This window comes from Coffea eugenioides, chromosome 2 (genome assembly GCF_003713205.1).
Source record: "Coffea eugenioides isolate CCC68of chromosome 2, Ceug_1.0, whole genome shotgun sequence".
Classification (NCBI taxonomy): Eukaryota; Viridiplantae; Streptophyta; class Magnoliopsida; order Gentianales; family Rubiaceae; genus Coffea; species Coffea eugenioides.
This window is the reverse complement of record NC_040036.1, coordinates 23,012,656-23,033,948: the sequence shown is the minus strand read 5'-3', so window position 1 is coordinate 23,033,948 and position 21,293 is coordinate 23,012,656. Positions and strand designations below refer to the sequence as shown.

Genomic DNA, 21,293 nt, shown 5'->3' with positions numbered 1-21,293 from the left:
TTTCACGAGTATTTATGCTAGTAAATTAAATATTGAACTTTGTATCTCTGTAAGTGTTTGAAATTTGTAGTAATACTTGTGCTGTTTTGATACTCGTTGGAGTGATGAGGAATGTGCTAGCTAGAGCTCTGGTATTTATATGCAGCAAAAGCAAGCAAATTGCCTGGATTGTGTAGTAGGTAAAACTAGAAAGTAAACAAAGCCGGCTTCAAGAAACCGGGTTATAAGGATTGGAAACTTTTCAAACTGTGGATTGGATGATGAGTTGGATGCATTACAGCGCAGCTGCCTTTTCCTTTGTCTTATAATGAGAATGATCTTTGCCTCAGACTCGATAATTCTCCACGAAATCCAGTTGCATCTATTATATTGCAACCGTGTTTTGCATGCATGGTGGCTCTGGGCATATTCAACTATTGCTCAGTATTGGATTTTCACCGGTAACTAACAAGTGCCCAGCTTCCTACAGAAAATATGTAAATAACGTAAACGATGTAAGCTGCCGTGCATGAGACATAAATCAACCACCGAACTAGTCCTATCCTTTTGAATTAAAAAATAGCCTGTGATTATTATAATTCTGTCGAGTGCCAGGGCAGTATCCTTTCACTTCACTGCATCAATCGTCTCTAGGTCTCGTCAACTAATTCTTGGATAATCTAATACAACTTGGTATACTTTTCTTATGGATCCAAATAGTTCTGCATGCCTAATTTTTGTTCGGTTCCAATAGACAATAGTTTTTTATTTTCCCTATGTATGTCTCGGTCAAAGAAAAGTACTAGCACTTTTGCATTCAAATCTTAACAAACCGGCATTTGTCTTGCAAGCCCTTGTATTATCCATGTGGAAAGACAATAATGGCATCCACTTTTTTATACAAAACGTGCTAATTTCTCATCTTTACGTCTCTACGGAGCGAAGGTTCTTCCTTCAAATTCTCTTTCAGTTTTGGTTCTTCAGTCATATATATACATGCATATATAGGAGGCACTCTGCCAGTAATTTGTTTTACTATTGTACTAGTGATGCCTTTCATATTATGAATTACCATGTTGTTGGATGCATCTGTTGGCAAGCCAAACTGTAATTAGTAGAAAGAGGAGTTTTTCTTTCTTTTCTGTCTTTTGGGTCGTATGGAGGAGACTTGTTTGTTATATCTACTCAAATACACATTCAACTCGCTCAGCTAATTATTTGTGCCTGTTAGGCGGACCGCGAAAATGGGAACAGCCTGATTTCGCCTGTAACGTCGCACGACTTATTTAGGTCTTCCAATTTTGTCTTCTTTCAGTTTCCTCGGCTTTGTATGAAGCGCGTATTCGTTTCGGCCCGGGCATGAAAAGTCAGTCAGTCATCAAAAACCAAATAATTCTTTTTTTTTTTGTTTTGAAGGCCAAAACCAAAGAATTGGTCAATCATAATTCATAATTAAGGAAACCCTGTTAACTTATTAAATAATCAAATATGAAGAAAATAAAATAAAACTCAATTTCCCTCGGCATTAGGAGCAAGCGAATGGGGGATTTTGAATTCAAAATCTTCTTCTTATAATCTGTTCTCCCTTATCATACAGTTCAATCCTCCCCCAATTTGTCCAATGAAATAATATTTGCATATGCATATTAAACATGTACTAATAGATTAATCATCAAGAGAAAGCCACATATTATACTAAACGTTTATCTTCTCAATGTTTGTTTGCAAGTCATATCTATGAATGAACAAGCTCTTACTATTAGTGTACATGTGTGGCTTGAAAAGCGCATCCAATTGGTGCAAATAATATAATGTACATTCGTCGCATGGGACGACAACTTCCTAGGGGAGATCGGAGCAAGAGGAAGGAAACACCTAGACGACATTTTATATTATTAATAATGGATAACGTTGATCGACAGGTCTTTCCCCCATGCCTTTGTTTTCTTCTTTGTGGTTTTAATAGTTCTATGCTTCTAATGATTGCGTGGCACGTCATTGCACTGCTTGAGCTGCTGGTTCTATTTCCATTCTTGACGTACAAAAGTTAGAGGTCTCTTCTGGCATTTTCTGTGGGAAATTTTGGTTCATCGTTTTTGTGATCAAGAAATCGAATAGAACAGCCCCTTCAGATGGGTTTAAAGAATTGTAGTGATCCGTACACGGTTAAAAGTATTTACGTAGCGACTAGTAGGCTCGACAACAAAAGGTTCTTCCCACGGAAAATTGGCATGCATGGTCATTTTGTGCATTCATGATCAAAAGGAAGTAATTAACACGCTCTCACGTACATGCGTATGACTGGAAGATTTAATTTAACAGATCTTACTTTACACCCTAATCCCATCAAAGATTCCTTAGTAAACCAGGGAGCAAGGCAAAATTTTTGCATGCGTATTCGGGGCTTGCTTATCATTGCAAGAATATCTTTTTTGTGAAGGAAGAGGCAAATCCATCCGTGTTTTGTTGAGAATATGCTTTAAATTTGCCATCGTATGCTATGCTATTGATATTGAATTCTATGAATATTTTGTTGCAGCTAATTCTACCTAGATATTTTCCTCGGACAAACTGGTTCCATCCCTTGTTTCCTCCGTTAATTAACACAGTTGGCTATCTTGTACCCCGAAAATTCCTTAGGTGAGGAGGCAAGTTCGTTTACCCATTCTAGCATTTTGCATATAGATCAATGGGAAGATTTTGTAACCAACCAAGCCAAATAGCAGGAATATGCATGCGACAATCCCCTTGTTTAAAAAGCCAAGGTTCCTTGCAAAACAATCAGTTAGCTTGGCTCAAGTGATTGATCCTACGTAAAAACAATTTATGAAGAAGTCGTTTTCTAGGATTCTCAGATCATGAGATTTTTATCTGATCTCTGTTTTGATCGTCCTTGTTTTCCCCTTCAACACTGGAAACTAGTAGCCGGCATGGCATCCCACCGTGAATATATATTTTACAAATCCATCTAGCTAACTTATTTGCTACGTACCTTTCTATTTGTACGAGGCTCATCCATGCTAGGTTCAACCAAATGGCTTCTCCATTGAATTGTAGAATGACGTTTACTAAGTTCCTCGAGCACTTCCTTCTTCTATATCTTCTTCTACTATGTCCAAAAATCACAGCTGACGATGGTCAAAATGGCTTCCACGGAGAGGAAAGAGATGCCCTTTTGGCTCTCGTAGCCGGTTTTAGCAATTCGTTTCTTCATCATAACTGGACTAAGGTCATGTGTTACGAGAACGATCCTCCCTACTGGTTTGGCATTGAGTGTTTGAATGGAAGAGTTACCGGAGTAAGATTGGAAAATTTGGGCCTAACCGGAGAAATCAAAGTTGATTCACTTCTCAACCTGACAGAGTTATCAATTCTGAGCTTCAAAGACAACTCAATTTCAGGACCACTGATGGGCTTCTCGAACAATCAGAAGTTGACAGACATTGATTTATCAGGCAACAGGTTTGATGGAGCAATACCGTTGTCCCTTCTAAAGCTCAATTCCTTGGCATCATTGCAACTTCAAGCTAACAATTTGAGTGGTTCAATTCCATCGTTTGATCAGACTAGCTTGAGGGAATTCAATGTGTCTTACAACAATCTTTCGGGGCCAATTCCCAATACTAAAGTCCTTCAATCATTCAACCGGTTTTCGTACGTTGGTAATCCAAACTTGTGCGGCCCTCCATCTTCCTCAGACTGCAACAGCAAAAATGATACGTCCGATACTAACAAGTCAAAAAGTTCAAAGTCGTCTAAACTTGTTCCAATCTTATTAGTTGTTAATGTTGTTGCTTTGATCATTCTTTTATTCCTCTGCATTATTTTCTTTAAGAAGTATAAAAACCTCAAGAAAAAACTGGAGGAAAAGCACGTTTTGGTCGGGGACGAAGAAAAGGATGAGAAGATTAAAATGGAAACGGGGGGAAATAGGGTAGCAGCTGATGAAGTAGAGAAAGGGAAGCTTGTGTTCGTAAATGAAGATAGGAAATTTGAACTTGACGATCTCCTAAAAGCATCTGCTGAAGGTTTGGGTAAAGGCAACTTTGGTAACTGCTATAAGACTATGCTGGAAAGGGGACCAATTGTCGTAAAACGACTAAAGGACTTGAAACCTTTAAGCGGTGAAGAATTCATGAAACAAGTAAGACTGATTGCTCATCAAAAGCATCCAAACTTGCTATCTCTTCTTGCCTATTACTATTCCAAAGATGAAAAGCTACTACTATACAAATTTGCTTCAAACGGAAACGTGTACAACCGACTTAATGGTAAGTATAATCAATTTATCATTATTAGCAGTGTTTTTGGAGTATAAATCAGTAAGATGGATGCGTTAAGCTCTTCTGCTGATGTGTCTTACAGAGGGAAAGGGGAAACCAACTCGAATTCCTTTTCGGTGGAGCTCAAGATTATCAGTAGCTCGTGGTGTAGGTCGAGCATTGGAATATCTACACCTCAACACCAAGTCAACAAACGTTGTCCCACATGGAAATTTGAAGCTATCCAATGTACTTCTTGATGAAAATGATGGTGTCCTTGTAACGGATTATGGGCTAACTTCACTTGTAGCAGCTCCACTGGCAGCTCAACGTATGATTGCATTCAAATCACCCGAATACCAAAGTCACAAAAAGGTGTCAAGAAAGTCTGATGTTTGGAGCTATGGCTGCTTACTCCTGGAGCTGGTAACAGGGAGAGTTTCAGCTGATTCAGCCCCACCAGGGACCAATGCAGTTGATCTTTGCAGGTGGGTTCATCGCGCAGTCAGAGAAGAATGGACAGCTGAGATTTTTGATGTTGAAATAGCAGTTCAGAGAAGTGCCAATCATGGGATGCTAAAACTACTGCAGATTGCAATGAGATGTTGTGCAAGTTCCCCTGAAAATCGCCCTGAAATGAGTGAGGTTGCAAGAGAAGTTGAGAACATAGTCGTAACGGCCGATTCCGAAGATGAGGAAGAGTTTTCATCAATGGATCGATCGCTCACGGATGAATCCATGTCAACTCCATCCAGGAGTACTACAACTTTAGACGATCGACGATAATTTATTTTTTCTTGCATTGGCCTTATTGCAATTTTGTCTGTGATGTACTTTCCTATATTAGTATATTAGCAAAGGTTGAAAGCCAACAAATTGATTTTCTTGTGTTTCGGAGAGTAAGAAGCCACCTGAAAAGCATTCCTGGTTGGTAAAGGTCATTTGTATATGAGTGTGAATAAACTCTGGTGATTCTTGTTCCTAAGTAAATACTCTTCTTTTCTAGCTTTCATTAGATTAGCGTTCAATCTACTGTACTTTGTTTTTTAAAAAAGAAATAAGATTACAACTAATCCATGATGGTATGATCAATACAAACAATTCACAACTCAGCAAACCTGTTGGAACCTGGAAGCTCAACCTGTTCGATAAAGAATATATTATTGATTGTTAAAAAAGAAAGGAAAAAATACGGCTGATTGTTAGTAAAGCTTAAGCATGTTTCAATACCATCCCTTCACTTGGAGTTGGTTGTCAACTTAAAAACAAATTGTTGAGTCCAAGTTATTAAATAAAAAGTAAGTTTTTTAGACGCCGTATAAATTAACTTAACTTTACATCGATGGATGATTTATCATTTTGCACCACCTTACTTATTAATGAAGGTATACTATTTCATTATAACCATTTGATTTTTAATAAACTAATCCTAAAAGTAAACCTAGAATATCACACGAGTAATTACGCACCCAAACGATTTCTTCTTCTCTTGTAATTTCCTACTCTCCAACATCTACTTCTTCTATTCGACTTTTGCATTCTCGCTGTTGCCACCAAACCACCTCCTGATGTGACTTCTACTAGCGTGTAAGGCTGTTTCTGTACTGGTATCTGTGCTATATAACCATCCGAAAATGAGATACCTTTGCTCTGAATTGTGATCCTATCCACTGTATGAAAGTGGTACAACATGCAATGCTTACCAGTACAACAAGAAGAAGCAAAGTTCAGTTTCCCCGAAAAAGTGACAACATTAAGATCTATCAAATGACAGCACACTGAAGAGTTAAGGGCATGCTTTTTTTTTTTCACCCATCCCATCACGAAAAGTTTTTCCTTTTTCAGTAAATGTTTGGCTGTATTCTACTTCTATCGTGACCGTGGATCAAAACAGAACATGTATCTGAGATTGCTTAAATAAATTGTTACGTACAGTTCATTAATGCAATTTTTATATCAACAGCAGAATTCAAACGTATAATCGTTTACAAATAAATGATCCGTTCTTATTACGAAAATATAATTCATTCTTACTAATTGAATCAATTTGTACAGCACTCTCAATGGCATGCATTGGTGCCTGCACGCACTTTGCCTTGCAGCCATTCTTGTGCATGGTGCAGATAAGCTATCTGTCAAAGGCTACGGCCGCTAGCCAAGCAGACAATACCCGCTGGTAACAAGGTTGCTTCTTCTTTTTATGTTTGGATTGTAAATTATTTGAGATATTTTTACTGTAGCATTTTTTCTGAGATGATGTATGTGAGATAAAAAGATAATTGAAAAATGTATTGATGATGCAAGCAAATCAGTGTGTGTAAATAAGGTGCAAATAAAGTAAAATAATCTTCAATCCAAACACACAACTTAAGGTTGCTTCAACTCCTCTGGCTCGAACAATTCAACATGGGTATATACGTAAAAGAAAGGATAGTGTTAACGTCACAATTTGAATTTTATTTTCACAGTTATTATTGAATGAAATGCCAAAAATATTCTTCCAGGTCGAATGTAATTTGGATGTGGAAATGTATAGTTTTGTCATTTTCAACAGGAATTACTGTAGAAATAAAATTCAACCGTGACAATTCATTTGCCGTAGAAAAAATCAATTTGTTTACATGCACTTGACGAATATGTAAAATTGAGATTTGTATGGTCGAAACTCAAGAAACTTCAATTTCTTATTCCCAAAGGTCACATGCTTGATATTGCACCGAAAAAAAAAAGCTAGCTAGATTATATTAAATAAATATTATTAGTTAAGAGACCCAAATCATTCGTTATCCGGGTGATCTGCAAATGCAGTTTGGATGAAGGTTTCTCAGCATTTGGGAGGTTACAAGAATATTTTTTAAAAAAATGAAAAAATTGTTCAAAACGTCGTTACATATTGCCAAATGAATTTTTTCGTCTTTCATTTTTAAAATGATAAATTTGCGACCCTTACAATAGTAAGTCAATCTAAATTGTCAACTATTTTTTACTCTAAATTCATTACATGACCCATACATAGTTTTTTTTTAAAGCAAAAAAGTTAAAGATCCTATTTGTAGTTAACAAATAACCCAATTTTTATTCACTTTTGCATTAAAAAAAGTAGGGTCGGCCCCGAATCATATTTAGTTTTTCCTATTCATCTTTATTTTTATCACTAAAAAAGTAAGATTAACCTTTTATACATAAAAAATGATTTCATGTAGGTCATGTGGTAATTTTACACTTAAAAGTGGTCAAAAATTTAGATTGAGACCAAATTTTGCTAACTTGAATTTGTAAGGAGTGTAAAGTTAACATTTTAAAAAATATACGAAACCCCTTGTGGTATCGCTGAAAGATATAAAACCTTTTATTTTTTAAAAATTCCTATAGAGCCACCTTATACTTTTAACTAAAGTGGAATTTGACCTTTAACAAGTTGTGTAACTTGTAAGTGACATAAAACTTTACAATATTAAAAAAATTTAATTATAGGATTAATGCCACTCTTTAAAAAAAAGAGTGGATGAAATTCCTTTTATTTTTTGATGCTCAAATTACTTTGACTTAACCGTCATGTGTTTTTACAAATTTTATAATTTTTGAAGCACTTTTAAAGAGCGAGAGGCTTTATGCCTTTTGGATGATAAAATTCATTTGATGGAATGTAAAGGATGTTTTAAAGGATTTCTCCCAAAAAAAATATGTAGGCATTGAAAATGCCAAAAACCCTTTTTCTTTATAGATTTGTTGGTTCATGATATTCCTTGTAGTATGATTTCTTACTTTCTTCTATTAATTCCTCAACTTACATGTATTATCTCTTTTATTATATACTAAACCCATAAAACATTTAAACACTTTAACAATTTGCTTGCATTATTTGCACCAAAATTATTTACCTTACTTGCATCATAAATATATTTTTCAACACATTTTTTTTTGCCTTTCCAATTATATTTTTATCTAATATATATTATATCACAAAAAAATGCTACAATAATTATTCTCAATAATATTTCAAATAAATTTCTATTCAAATACACTCAAATAATTTTTTTTTTTATATAAATAATCTAATATCCAAACAAATGGTGGCACCTCTACTATGGTTGGAATCGTGTGAGAGCAAGGAGGAGCCTTGACAACTCGATCGTGTGATGAACTGGACTAATCGCTAGAAGATTCAGATTAAGATAAGACACAATCCGTGTAGAAGTGAAAAAAAAAACTACAACAACGTTGCCACTGGCATATCTCTTCTCTAAGGCCTAGGCTGTCTATTTTTGCTGCTGCGATAATAATATGCTATGCGAACCCCCATATAACAATGCTGTACTATTTCCCCTAGTCTGCTGCGACAAGTGATCCTGCTTCTATCCCGGCATAACATCCCTTTTGCTATAAAAGCCCCACGTCAAGAAAAAGATCCCTTGCGTGCCTAGCCTTTCCTTGATTCTTGTAGTAACAGATTTCTTCTGAAAAAAAAAAAAAACTTCCAATGTTGGGTGAAAAAGATAGCCCAAAGAAACCATATGGTACCAATTGCTCTAATAATGGCAACATAAAAAACAAGAAGAAGAAGAAGAGAGGTGGTAGCAAGAGAAAATTGAGTCTTGAACAAACTGTAGCATATAAATCCGTAAGTGAATGGGTCTTCTTGGACAATTCTGCGAATTCATCATCTGCCGCTGAAATTATTGATGACTTTGGGGTGGTGCACTGGAATCATCCAAAGGAGAGGCTGGTCTTTGACTTTCACTGTCATTCGATTCACAGTGATGGGTTCTTATCACCGACCAAGCTTGTTGAAAGAGCCCATCAAAATGGGGTGAGAGTTCTCCTAATTCGATCTTTGTCTGTACTAGTAATTCTTATGTGTTAAATCTGGGAATTTGTGAAAGGCCATTTCCTTTTGGGACTTGTTCTATTTTTATTATCTGGACTGTGTTTTGAAGAATCTGATATTGGAATTGTTTTTAGCGTATGATTGAGCTCAGAGGATCATGTTTTGCTCTATAAAAAGTTGAAGCCTTTACCTAATTTATTAGAAAAAAAAAAGGACTGCTTCTCTTTTGTTTGGTCTTTTTTAGTGTATGTAAGTGATTCGCAAGGGAATTTCAATTGGAGAGAAAACAGGGAGAGGTTACTTTGATAACTAGTTTCTGATTTTGGAATCTGATGGGAAAGTGTATTCAAAAACTCTGAGAAGGGTACTGCGTGGCTCAGATTTTGTGAAATTACAATGGTTAAGTACATTTGGACCACAATCATCGTCCACTAGAGATGTCTGTTTGGAAACCTTGCCCTGTGCTCATTCGTCTAGAATCATTTTTTTCCAATGCTTGCAACTCAACATCGCTTATGATAATGAATTATTTACCTTGATGGACTTATATGCCATGAATTTATAATTCAATCCTTTAGAAGATCTTCAATCCATTGTTGTTCTTCTAATATTTATTAGCTACGACATATGCTGCTAGTCTATGCTTTTTTAATGAGTATTATGTGGTTAGAGTACTACAACTTATTTTATTATGTATATCCTGAACAGGTGAAAGTTCTTGCTTTGACAGATCACGATACACTGTCTGGTATACCTGAAGCCCAGGAAGCAGCTTTCAGATTTGGGATCAAGATTATTCCAGGAGTTGAAGTTAGCACAGTTTTCTATCCAAGGTAAAGTCATCATTTTGGCTTAATTATATCCAGCATTAAGTAACAGTAGCTAAAACACGTTTTAGCTGGTCAGGTTGTTCTTCTATTAACTTTTAGTGGCTGTCTTGCGCCACAGTCTCATTGATTGTTAATGGATTGCTGATTTATTTATTTTTCATTTGCAAGTTTCATTTCCTTTCTGACATTCAACATGAAATATACAGAGGAGAGACAGGATCAGAAGAACCAGTTCATATTCTCGCATACTATAGTGTGTGTGGACCAACAAGGATAGAGGAATTAGAGAAGCTGCTACTTGGTATAAGGAATGGACGTTTCCTTCGTGCAAAGAGCATGGTTTCAAAATTAAACAAATTGAAGCTGCCTCTCAAGTGGGAGCACATAACCAAGATTGCAGGCACAGGGGTTGCTCCTGGTAGGCTGCATGTTGCTCGTGCTTTGGTTGAAGCAGGCCATGTAGAGAACCTAAAACAGGCCTTTTCAAGATATCTTTACGATGGTGGACCTGCTTATTCTACGTAATTAGTGTGATATAGTTAATTTTTCTGTGTCCCTAAAGTTGGTTGATATGATGTCTATAGATTAATTAGAATGTCTTGTTCAGGGGAAGTGAGCCAAATGCAGAGGAAGCAGTTGAACTGATATGTAAAACAGGAGGTGTTGCAGTTCTGGCACATCCCTGGGCACTAAAAAACCCAGTGGCTGTGATTAGAAGGCTAACAGAAGCAGGCTTGCATGGAATAGAAACTTACAGAAGTGATGGGAAACTGGCAGGTACATCATTCATACTGTGTTGCCTTATTTTACTTTCTGTTTCATCTATTGGATTTCCAAACTCATTGTGCACATTTGTAATTCCTCAAAAGAAAATTTTCATCTCGAGTATCAGAATACAATGTATTCTCTTCAATCATCTTTTGGGGCGTGTGCGGTTTGTAATGATAGCTTGAATCACCTTTTCTTGATAAAACAGTTTACAGCGACCTTGCTGATGCATATGGTCTTGTGAAGCTTGGAGGATCAGATTACCATGGGAGAGATGGACAGCATGAGTCTGATCTGGGGAGCGTGAGCCTTCCGATGTCGTCGGTGCATGAATTTCTTAAGGTTGCCCGCCCAATTTGGTTCAAGGCTATTGTGGATATCTTGGAAAAATATGTCAAAGATCCCAATGATGCAAATTTTCAATTTATAACCAAGTTTGAGAAAATAAGGCTGCGTAAGAGTATTTCTGCTTTTAGTTCTGCCAGTGACTTGATTAACCATTTGTTATCCTTGTGGCTGACAAAGGAAGAGAGACTGAATCCAGAGCTCGAGGCTATCAAGCTAAAGCTCTCCGCTGTTTCAGTCAGTCACGCACAGCCTGAGACTGATGCTGCAAGAACAAAGTAAACATCACGTTGGAATCGAGATTTGTTTCTTTGCTCCCCTTGTTGTCTGGGATGGTGAGGATATTCAGTTTTGGAGTCCTTTTTTGCGGGTTATGTTCAGAGTTTTCCTTGAAGCATCATTTGTCAATCTCCCTTTTTGCCTATTGAAGTGGCTTTTCATTTCACCTTGTTCTAGAAGAAGCTAATGAAAAAAGAAACTCTCTCTACCTTGTCAAGTGCAAACCACGTATTGAAATGCCTATTACTCGCTCCTTCAGACGCTTTCCTAAGGAGGAGGATGTTTAACAAACTTCGGTATTCTTACACTTATCAGACCTTCTTTTTTTTTTCGGGGTACGATGGCTGGCCTGACATTAGTAGCCAAGCAACCATGACTACTTGTGCAGGCTCGTGACCGTACAATCAGCTATACGCAAGACACATGATATCAAACGACCTTAAGTACCGAGTTTGCTAGCTGCAATCATGCAATGTATTGACAAACCTGCACATGCTCGACTCTCTCTATGAAAAAACCCTGCAGAATATTAAACTGAAATTTATATACTAAAACTAAAGGGCTAATTTCCTTCCTTTCTTTTGATAAATGAATCAGAACAAAATGCAACTTTAGCCATCAGACAGGGATTGTCTATGAAAGTACATTCAGTCTAAAACAGTCCCCCAGTTCTCAAATGACAGAGGCCATCCAGCAACCTTGTAGACATGAAAACTTGGAATCTTACTGCACACTAAACATCACGAGTCAATCCAAGAATCAATCAGAACTCACTAAATTGAGCCAACAAAAAAGAAGATGGATATCATATCAACGTAGTATTGGCTTGCTTGGTGCTTAGGTTTTCACCTGTGACTGTCATCAGATAGAACAGAAAAGTTCAGCACTAAAGAGACTCGTCAAGGGGCAAAAATTCGCCCAACTGCTTCACATTTGAACGCATAGCTTAGTCAAACCTATCAAATGAAAATGAAGCAGTATCGCACAATGAAACCACATTAGCTGAATTTTCCGATTTCCATCTTTTTCTTCAATGCCTTTTGACCATGGTAAATCAATGCATCTACTATTCCAGCAATTGTGAAGATACCTGAAAAAGAAAATGGATTTCAAAGTGTATTAAAAAGAAGCCACATGCATGGAGCCAAAGATGAAACAAAATGACTACATGTTAGACAATGGGCTTAAAACTGGTTCCAAAGTCATAAATTTATATGCTGAAAGGCTAAATGAGAGACTTATCAAATTCACAACATAATAAACCATGAAGGTCACAACTCATCTCAGCAACGTCTTTTTAACTATTTCTCTTAGTTTTAAGATGTTGTTCGGGTTAAATGTCTAAGTATTAAAGGACAATTCTTTTTGTTATGCAAAGAACACTACAACATTTCCATGGCCATTAACATGTGTCAGCGAGAAATTAAATTTTGCTATATGTTCGAATCGTGCTGGTGAACTTATTGTGGTGAGACAACACTTCCAATAATGATCTTTGTGCTTCATATGGTGGTAATTCCTCTCCCACTCCCCTTCTCTCTCTCTCTCTCTCTCACACACACACACACACATATCAGAACAGTATCCATGAGACAATTAAGCACTATGGATGAGAAAAGATGAGAATGAGACCGGAAATAAATTGAACCATCGTATTACCTCCAACAATTGCACAAATATGGGTCATGAAGTGTAAGAAAGATGCATGATCCTCCTTGTATGTCACCTGTAAAAACAAATATCAGAAAATACCACTTTTCAGCTTAGTTCCAAAAATACTTTCTGCTTTCTGATCAATCTCTCTCTCTCTCCTTCCCATTTTTCCTGTGATTCCTTATCCGCACTACGGTTGTTAACATAAATCTCTAATCCACATCATCAAAACAGATGCCTTCAGTCTAATAGTTTTTAGAATATTTGAATAGACAGTTTTTTGTTATTAAAAGAAACTGTACTAGTTCGGATTAATTGAATGAGACTTCCTGCACCACAGTAATGGAAAAACCGAACTAACCTTAATAGGAGAAAGGTCATAAAAGAAGAAAACCCCAGGAAGTGTACGAGAATGACCCGCTTCTGAGCTCTTAAAATGCTCTGTCACCGAGAACTGCACCAACAGAAGGGGCCTTAATTATGACATGGATAAAAAATTAGTGCAACGAAACAAGATATCATGTCCAATATGTTTAAGCATACCTGATTTGACTCAATACTACGGCCTCTAATATCAGTATATATAGTGGGAACCACCTGCAAATGTCATCAGAGATGTTAACTAAACATTCTCAATTCAACAGCCACTAAATTCAATTCTAAAACTCAAAATGGCTCATATGAACCACAACTTCAGTGTCAATATCTTGAAACTTAGTAATGCTCATATAATTCTTGATCTGCAAATATATTCAGTAAAACACCCATAGAACTCATTAATGGTTCATATGAAAATCTTTTCCACTTCCCAAAAAGGCAAATGATGTATGATTGCTGAAGCCAGATTTTCATTTTATATTAAATTTGTGTATCTTGTTCTTAATTTTTAAATAAAAAGGGGGGATAAATGCGATGGGGGAGCAGCTTAAGATTTTTAAAGGATTGATACAGAATAAGAAAAGCTGAGTCATATAGATGGAGAGAAAGCAAAGAATTAATAATAAATATTACCTTAATAAAATACTGATGCATTCCATTTGGTGTTTCATGCTCCCAGTGCACTCTAAGTTGCAAACAGATAAAGCAGAAAATAAATATTCCAGTGAAAGAACTCATAAGATTTAACAGTCAACCCTTTCTCTTATCTGGGGAAGGCTGGGTTGAAGATATACTGAGAGCTAATTTCACTGCTCAAAAGCACTCCATACTAATAGTTACACGAAAAATAAGACGATTTGTGCATGAAAAGTAAACATTGTTAGTAGGACTTATTTTCAAGTAGGAATATGCACAGATGCAACCCACATAACAAGGACATAAGCTTCTTCTTGATTTCATAACTGAAACCTATTCCAAAAAGAACTGAGAACTATCATAATCTCGAAAAGCATCAGGAAGACAACTTCTCAATTCAAAAAATAAATAAATAACATATAGACAATTAAAAGCAATTATGAAGTTCCAAAGAAAATTACCCATCTAGTGGGTTTACGACTCCAGGAATAGAATCTCCAAAGGCTAGCTTATTAATTTTGTGGCTTATCTGCATTGCCAGCAAAGAATCAGAGTTATGAAGACCAAATACTTAGAATTCAAGACAAACTAAACAGAAAGGTTTTTGTTTTCAACTCAATAATAAAAATAATCACAGTAAATATTAAGTTTTATAACAACATCCTGGGAAGAAAAATCAGATCTTACATTATAACTCTCTGTAGATAAAGCCAGCAAATCATGCACATGAACATTTGACTGATGAAAGCTTTTACCAAGGGTAAAATGAAAATTTCCAGCCACTCTATTAACCTCCAAAGATCCATGAATATTGCATCCTTCACCTTCTTCATCTTTAATCTGTTGAATAAAACCTTCTCTTCTGCACTGGCATCAGCAACATATCACACCAAAAACTGAGACTTAAGATGATGACACGTATGTAGGAACAGAAGAAAAGCCCATGCAAACTGTATAACCCGCTTGAATACTGAATACAAAATCTACGCATTACCCTTCATTTTTGGCAATTTCATATTTATGAGTTTCAAGTCTTTTTGCAAAATCATCAATTGCTCATTTTTCTTTCTAATTAGCCTGCAATGTGCAGTCTAGAAGGACCACATTTATAGTATGTGAAATTAACATTACATGAGTGTCAAAAATATCGCAAAGTGGTGTGCAAGTGCTTATTGAACTCTTGATTACAACCTCAGCTGTATGCCCGCCCAAACGCATCTTCATATGCAGGGGGTAACAATGTTCAGTCAACTCTAGATAACTGTTATTGAAAATGATTCTGTGTACCTCTCCCCTAACGGACATATTGAAAAAAATTCATAAAAGAAGGTTCAGTTCAAGCATATCAATACAAAAATAAGTGAGTTTATGGTCACATTTTAAAAGCAGATTCTCCTTTAACTTCAAGACTGGGAAAGCAGTATCCTACTTAAGTTTCCCATTTCCAAGTCACAAGCACTGTAGTTCTCATTTTATTATGATACCGTCATCTCTTGCTTTTTTGTCTCTATGTAAAATTCATATTTCAAATATTATGCATTAACATATCTAATCCACATTTTATGTTCTAGGCCGCCTCAAATTACTGTATGCATTGATAATCGATATGACAATATAAAATTTGTCCTCAGCACATGGCAATCCATATGAAGTACAATTAAGGTATATAACATTTTTCATTTCCTTGAAACTTTTCCTCTTAAATTTCTGTCTTTTCCCATGATAAATATCCATGATATAGTAACACAAGTGAATCAAGTCACTAACTAAAGCACAGATGTCTTATAGAAGCACTTCTACTGTTTCAAACTGGAGAATGATGTCAAGCCATCTCATTTTCTCACGCTCAGAAGCCATTAGCTACCAATAATTAAGATCATTCAGAAAGTATAACATGCATTTTCATTCCAACCTGGTCGATCAAATCCACATTTGTCAACCCCCAACCTTTTTTACGGTAAGCCTCACGAACTTCTTCACATGAATTACAACAATCATCATCTGACTGCAAAAAAGAAAGAAATAAATAAATACATAAAAATAAAAATAAAAAGTAACAAAGCTGAAAGCCCACATAACATTCTGCACATCAGAGGCCACTCAATTGAACAGCTCCATCTGCCCCAATGCTTGGACATGCACATTCATGTATTTCTTAACACCTTTGACTTTTATTTTTAAGTCAATGCTTTCACGCTAAATATGATTTGACTTTACTTGTCATTTTGTCCAAATTCAACTGCAAATTAGTCCTTTGATCCCATAAACCACAACTACATTATCATTATTTTCAATCAATTCCTTAACTGTAGCACTAAAATCACTGATCTCTCTCTCTCTCTGATATCTATCTATCTATCCTAAAGTTACACGTGTATCTCCCCAGATAACTCTCATCTCAATATTGAAAAATTACACCCAATCAGAGCAAAACAAGTAGACATACCAGTTCTGCTCCATAACATGAACCGCAATAGGTCTCATTGTGCTCTAGCCGGCCACCATGTCTTTGTAAAGGCTTCTCAACCTGGATTCAGGTTAATTGGAGAAACAACATAATGAATAGAAGGCAGCCAATTACTCTCAAGAGTAACAGCTCTCAACACAAAGAACATGCAATTTATCACAAAAGATACTCCCTCTTTCTGAAAATGAATGTCTAAATTTAACATGAGACAATTACTAAAGACAACTTAAAATACAGTTCAAAGACAGAAGTGCAAAACACATCAGGCCTCTATATGTGTTCATTTAAATATAAGAATTTTTCTAAAGCATCTCATAGGCAAACGTCCTGCTTGTCACCATATGGAAACATTCAAGGCCATACTAGACTATTGAATCCAGCAGTATTGGTGATGTTAATGCTTGAATAGTCAGAGCAAGATTCAATATATTGTTGGCAATTATATCAGATTTGCAGACATAGTTGTGCTTTTTTCCGCCAGTTTCAACTCACTCAACTGATAAAGGCTTGGAACTACACATTCCTAGTGAAGACTTACAGACAATAGGTAGTTGATAAAACATGCATTACCAACTTATACACAAAACAAGATGCTTCAAAGCAAGATTTCTCGGACAAAAGGATTGTAATAACTTACCTTAGGAGCACCAATTTTATCCTGTCTGACTTCAATCACATTACCATAAGAATCGATTCTCTTCTTGAATATGTCATGTCTCTGAAAGGTCAGGAAGGCATCTTTAACTGATCAAGCAGGTCAAAGTCTTATAGTATTCAGGAAAGAGAGGCAACAACAAAGAGGACAAACAATTTGCCCAAGTAGGAGATAAACCATTTGAATCATGATAGCTTCATGCTACAACTAGTGCCAAAAAAATTCACATCAGTATAGCAAGCATTACATACTATGTCCAGATGTTCCTCCCCACTGATATCCATGGCATCAAGACTAAGTAATGAACACCGAATGGCAGGAAAAGTGACATCAAACTGTCACAAAAAAAAAAGCACCAATTAGTATTTCTATGAAGAAATTAACAGCAAACCAGGTCCATGCAATGTCCTGATTATCACTCAAAACAATGAAAATATCTCCATAAGAAAGTATCAAGTTAATTAAATTAAGTTCAAAGCATCCTGAAATCATTACACAATGGTAACTAGTAAGACCATGATGATTTCCATAAAGCAAATGATTATACAAGTTGAAGACAAGGGATTGAGTAAGAAATAAACATGAAGAGTATAATAGGACACTTGCATCATTTTACACAGAGTAATACTCTTTACATTGATATGTAGTTTTCCTCCCCTTGAAGTGTCCACTACAAGCTTGGTTTCTGTAACAGTATGGAGATATAGCCCTGCAATTGGTAAGAAGCCACAAATGATCAATAAGATTCACAACTAAGAAATGCAAATTAAAGGAGTCAAAGGAAAGGATACCACAAACGCATGATCCAAATTGCGTTAAATATTATGCAAGCTCTACTAAAGTTTTTCTTTTTTTCTTTTTGTCAGTCCACTAAAGTAGTTTGGACGCATAGGGAATTGCAAAAACTACTTGTAAAATCAAAAGGACAACCTGTCTGCCCAAAATCTTTAGCATATGGTATATCTGGCAGACAAGTTACCAGTATTAGAATCCTATTTGAAAAGCTCTTAGGAGAAGTTTAGTAGCCCATCATTTGACAGCCTGAGAGTTTTCATCACAGAGAGACCACCTTCTTCGCCTTCCATATCTTGCACATCATTCTTATTTAGTCAGAAAAAATGCTCAATTCTACTATTAGACATAGGTGAATCTCTCTATCAGTATCTTGCACATAGTTCCCAATTAGATTGTCAGAAAAACTTGCTCAGTTCTACCACCATATATAGGAGAATATCAGTTCCCACTTGGCGGTGATTTGAAAATTTTAACTTTCCTACAAGACCCTCCACCTTGTTGCTAACTTGGGGACTCTTAAATGTCTTTACTTCTTTTGATATGGGAGTACTAATTTAAGAAATAAACAAAATCTTTTTGTTTGTTTGTTTGTTTGTCTAAGAAGAAGATGATTCTACATTAAGCAAATGAGGCAAACCAACCTAGCCAGAAACCAGAAATCCATACTCGTTATAACACCGTTCAAGTGAATGACCATAATTCTTCAAGAACCTGAAGGCAGCCTGAAATAGGCAGTACGCAATCCACAAGAATTTGAAATTCTTAACGTGAACTAGGAAAATAGCTTGAAAATTGGACCTATTGAGATGAGATTACAGCTTTTCTTACAACAATTTAGAAATCTAGTTGCTTCTCATACGAAGCAGGTATCCACGTTGACAACCGATCACAAAATCATCCAATATCATGTCAAACTCAAGTAAAGCGACAATTGTCCACTTGAATAGCAATGAACTCATACAGAATTGCTGAATTACACAGGGAACAAGGTAAGAAATTCACATGAACCAAGCAGTATTATTATTAAAGAAAAAAAAAAAGAAGCCAAATTTTCTTCTCTCCAGAAATAAAGAATAATTGAAAGCGGAGAAGAGTGGGGGGAGGGGGTGCAAGAGGAGACGTACTGAGCTCGGAGATGAAGAGCAAGAGCATAACGATGGAGGAAACAAGAGTGATAACACCACCGGAGAGCGTACGGCTGAAAAAATCCTCATTGATCTTCGGGTAAGCATCCAAGTTCCGTACTTTATTCAATAATTTATTCATCCCTAATTATCTAATCTCTATTCCCTCTTTACCAGCCCACCAATTGCTATTTTACAAATATGATATAGGAGAAGCAAAAGAATTCCCAGAATTCTTTTTCTCCTCTCCGTCTCCGTTCGAGACACAATCAAGAAAGTATAACTCTGACCCGAGGTGGGTCGGTGGCGGCTGCTAGCTCCGGGGAGCTGCCGGCGCCGGAGAGCAAATAATTGCTCGACTTGGTCGAAAGAAAACAGAGAGGCGAGAAGCAGAAGGAGAGAGCTTTTGTTTTTTGTGCAGCTGGGCTTGATTCTTGATTTGGTGGGTGTTTGTTTGGTTTCATTTGTTTCTTTATGTACATATTTTTCTTTTATTATATTTTTTTTCTTTCTTATTCTGTCCTTACTGTTTGTTTAATTTTCGTTATTTGTTTGATTTTGAACGAGGAATTGAGTTAGGGTGATATTGAGCCAGGTCGAGCTTGAATATCCTCATACTCGAGTTTGATGTTCAAAACTTCAAATACACTGCTCAAGCTCGAGCGAGTTAGTTATACTGATCTCAAACTCGACTCAAAGTAATATATTCCAGGCTTGAGCTCAACTTGTTGGAGATTAAGTCGATACGCGAACTCAATATCAAGCTTGTACTCGAGTTCGTCAAAGAATTTTCAGTTGAAGGAATAATTTAGCTATTCTTAAAATATTAATTAAATATTATAGCGAGTACTTGATAGAGCTCAACGAACTTTCAAGTACGTAATATCCCATTCGAACTTGACTCACACCCTTAATCGAGTAGCTCAAGTTCGACTTTGACCGAGTTTGAATCAAGCAGCTGATTGAACAACTTGTGAGCTCTAGTCAAACTGTTCAATTGAGTTGCAACCCTAGACTGAGCAACTGAGCAGAAGTCGATGCCCAGGGAACATGGACAAGAAAAAGCTCGAAGTGAATCGGGTCAGTTGCCTCTAATGTTCGTCGATAGTGTCAATTGTTAGTGCTCAGTAGGGTTGATTGTGAGCTGAGCTGCTTGCGAGTCAGTCAACTGCTCGACTCGAACTCGGTCAAGTTCGAGTGAGGATGTAAGCCGAGTTTCGAGTTTGAATATATGGTACTCAAGTTCAACGAGCTACTTGTCGAGTATTTTTTAATTTAAATAATATATTTTTAATTATAAATTTACCATTAAGGGATTATGTTTCAGTTAATTTACAAGCTAGTTTGCATACTTAATTAAATTCTTTAATGGCAAAAAACTAATAACATATAATTGTTTGAACCACATCGAGTCGAGTTCGAATTTTTTAACATTTTCTTCAAGTAAAGTTCGATCCTCCATTTTCCCAACTCAATTGAGCTCAAGCTCGAGTCGAGTAGGATGCCAACATTGTTCGGCAATATTCGAACTCGATTCGACTCGTGTACACCCCTAGTATTCAGTAAATAACTAGTAGTAATGAAAATTACGGGATACTCTATTAGCCAATGATCTTTATCTCGCATTCCCCAATCTAACACTTATCGTGGCTTTTAAAAGGTGGAATGCATGTACTAGCCAATTTAGTATAAGAAGAAGAGGAGGCTTACCTATTTGGAGACTATAACATGTCGCCCACGCATTAAGTGAATTACAATAATTCTATAAACTGCCTGGTACTTTTATCTTTTAGCAGAAACCTATCTTTGCTATTGACACTCTGGGTTGGAGAAGCATCCCTCGTACTAAGTTGAACTGGGAACTGGTTTTGAAACTTGGCTTGTCTCGTGATTGCTTTGGTTAGTAGTATTTGTTCATTTTGTCTTTGTACTTTGGTAGGGATATAGTGATGTAATTGGAATGTTAAATTCCTGCTGCATGTGCTCGGTTTCTTTGATCAATAAAGTAGTTATATTGTCCAAAAAAAAAAAAGATAAAAATATAATTAAAAATTGTATTTACGATGCAAGTTAAATAATATTTGATTTTTTATTCAAGTCATGCTAACCATTTTGATACAGTGTAATTAATGTTGCAGAGAAAGAGAAGTGATTTTAAGTTTTCGCCCCCCAATTCATCCACATTATTAGGTATTATTGGTCGTAAGCTCATTCGTATACATCTGCTATTCGTTGCTCCGTGCATATAACCCACTAAATTGGGATCATTCCACACCAAGTTTTGCACTGTAATT

General features: G+C 36.3%; 3 protein-coding genes across 5 annotated transcripts; 2 read left to right on the top strand and 1 right to left on the bottom strand.

Moving 5' to 3' along the window:
* Positions 1 to 3,037: 3,037 nt before the first annotated feature.
* Positions 3,038 to 5,027, top strand: LOC113759270 (probable inactive receptor kinase At2g26730). The gene is made up of 2 exons (XM_027301835.1): positions 3,038 to 4,250; positions 4,345 to 5,027. Exons 1-2 carry the CDS (start codon positions 3,038 to 3,040, stop codon positions 5,025 to 5,027), a joined length of 1,896 nt encoding a protein of 631 aa, XP_027157636.1.
* A 3,478-nt stretch (positions 5,028 to 8,505) lies between these two features.
* LOC113760507 (3',5'-nucleoside bisphosphate phosphatase) lies at positions 8,506 to 11,515 on the top strand. The gene is made up of 5 exons (XM_027303113.1): positions 8,506 to 9,051; positions 9,778 to 9,902; positions 10,106 to 10,420; positions 10,507 to 10,676; positions 10,876 to 11,515. The coding sequence occupies exons 1-5, from the start codon at positions 8,722 to 8,724 to the stop codon at positions 11,292 to 11,294; spliced, it is 1,359 nt and encodes a 452-aa protein (XP_027158914.1). The 5' UTR covers positions 8,506 to 8,721; the 3' UTR covers positions 11,295 to 11,515.
* Positions 11,516 to 11,818: 303 nt separating this feature from the next.
* Positions 11,819 to 19,435, bottom strand: LOC113760508 (endoplasmic reticulum-Golgi intermediate compartment protein 3-like). 3 transcript variants are annotated; one of them, XR_003467057.1, is made up of 14 exons: positions 19,000 to 19,435; positions 17,716 to 17,789; positions 17,332 to 17,415; positions 17,063 to 17,143; positions 16,405 to 16,485; positions 15,871 to 15,963; positions 14,646 to 14,825; positions 14,420 to 14,487; positions 13,956 to 14,007; positions 13,488 to 13,541; positions 13,306 to 13,398; positions 12,951 to 13,017; positions 12,141 to 12,381; positions 11,819 to 12,024 (listed from the first exon to the last, which is right to left on the bottom strand). XR_003467057.1 is itself a non-coding variant. In XM_027303115.1 (14 exons), the coding sequence occupies exons 1-13, from the start codon at positions 19,139 to 19,141 to the stop codon at positions 12,290 to 12,292; spliced, it is 1,161 nt and encodes a 386-aa protein (XP_027158916.1). In that variant the 5' UTR covers positions 19,142 to 19,435; the 3' UTR covers positions 11,819 to 12,146; positions 12,248 to 12,289. The 3 variants fall into 3 exon arrangements, 2 of the variants coding, with proteins under 2 accessions (XP_027158916.1, XP_027158915.1); XM_027303115.1 differs by having other exon boundaries at positions 11,819 to 12,146; positions 12,248 to 12,381; XM_027303114.1 differs by having other exon boundaries at positions 11,819 to 12,381.
* Between the last annotated feature and the right edge of the window lie 1,858 nt (positions 19,436 to 21,293).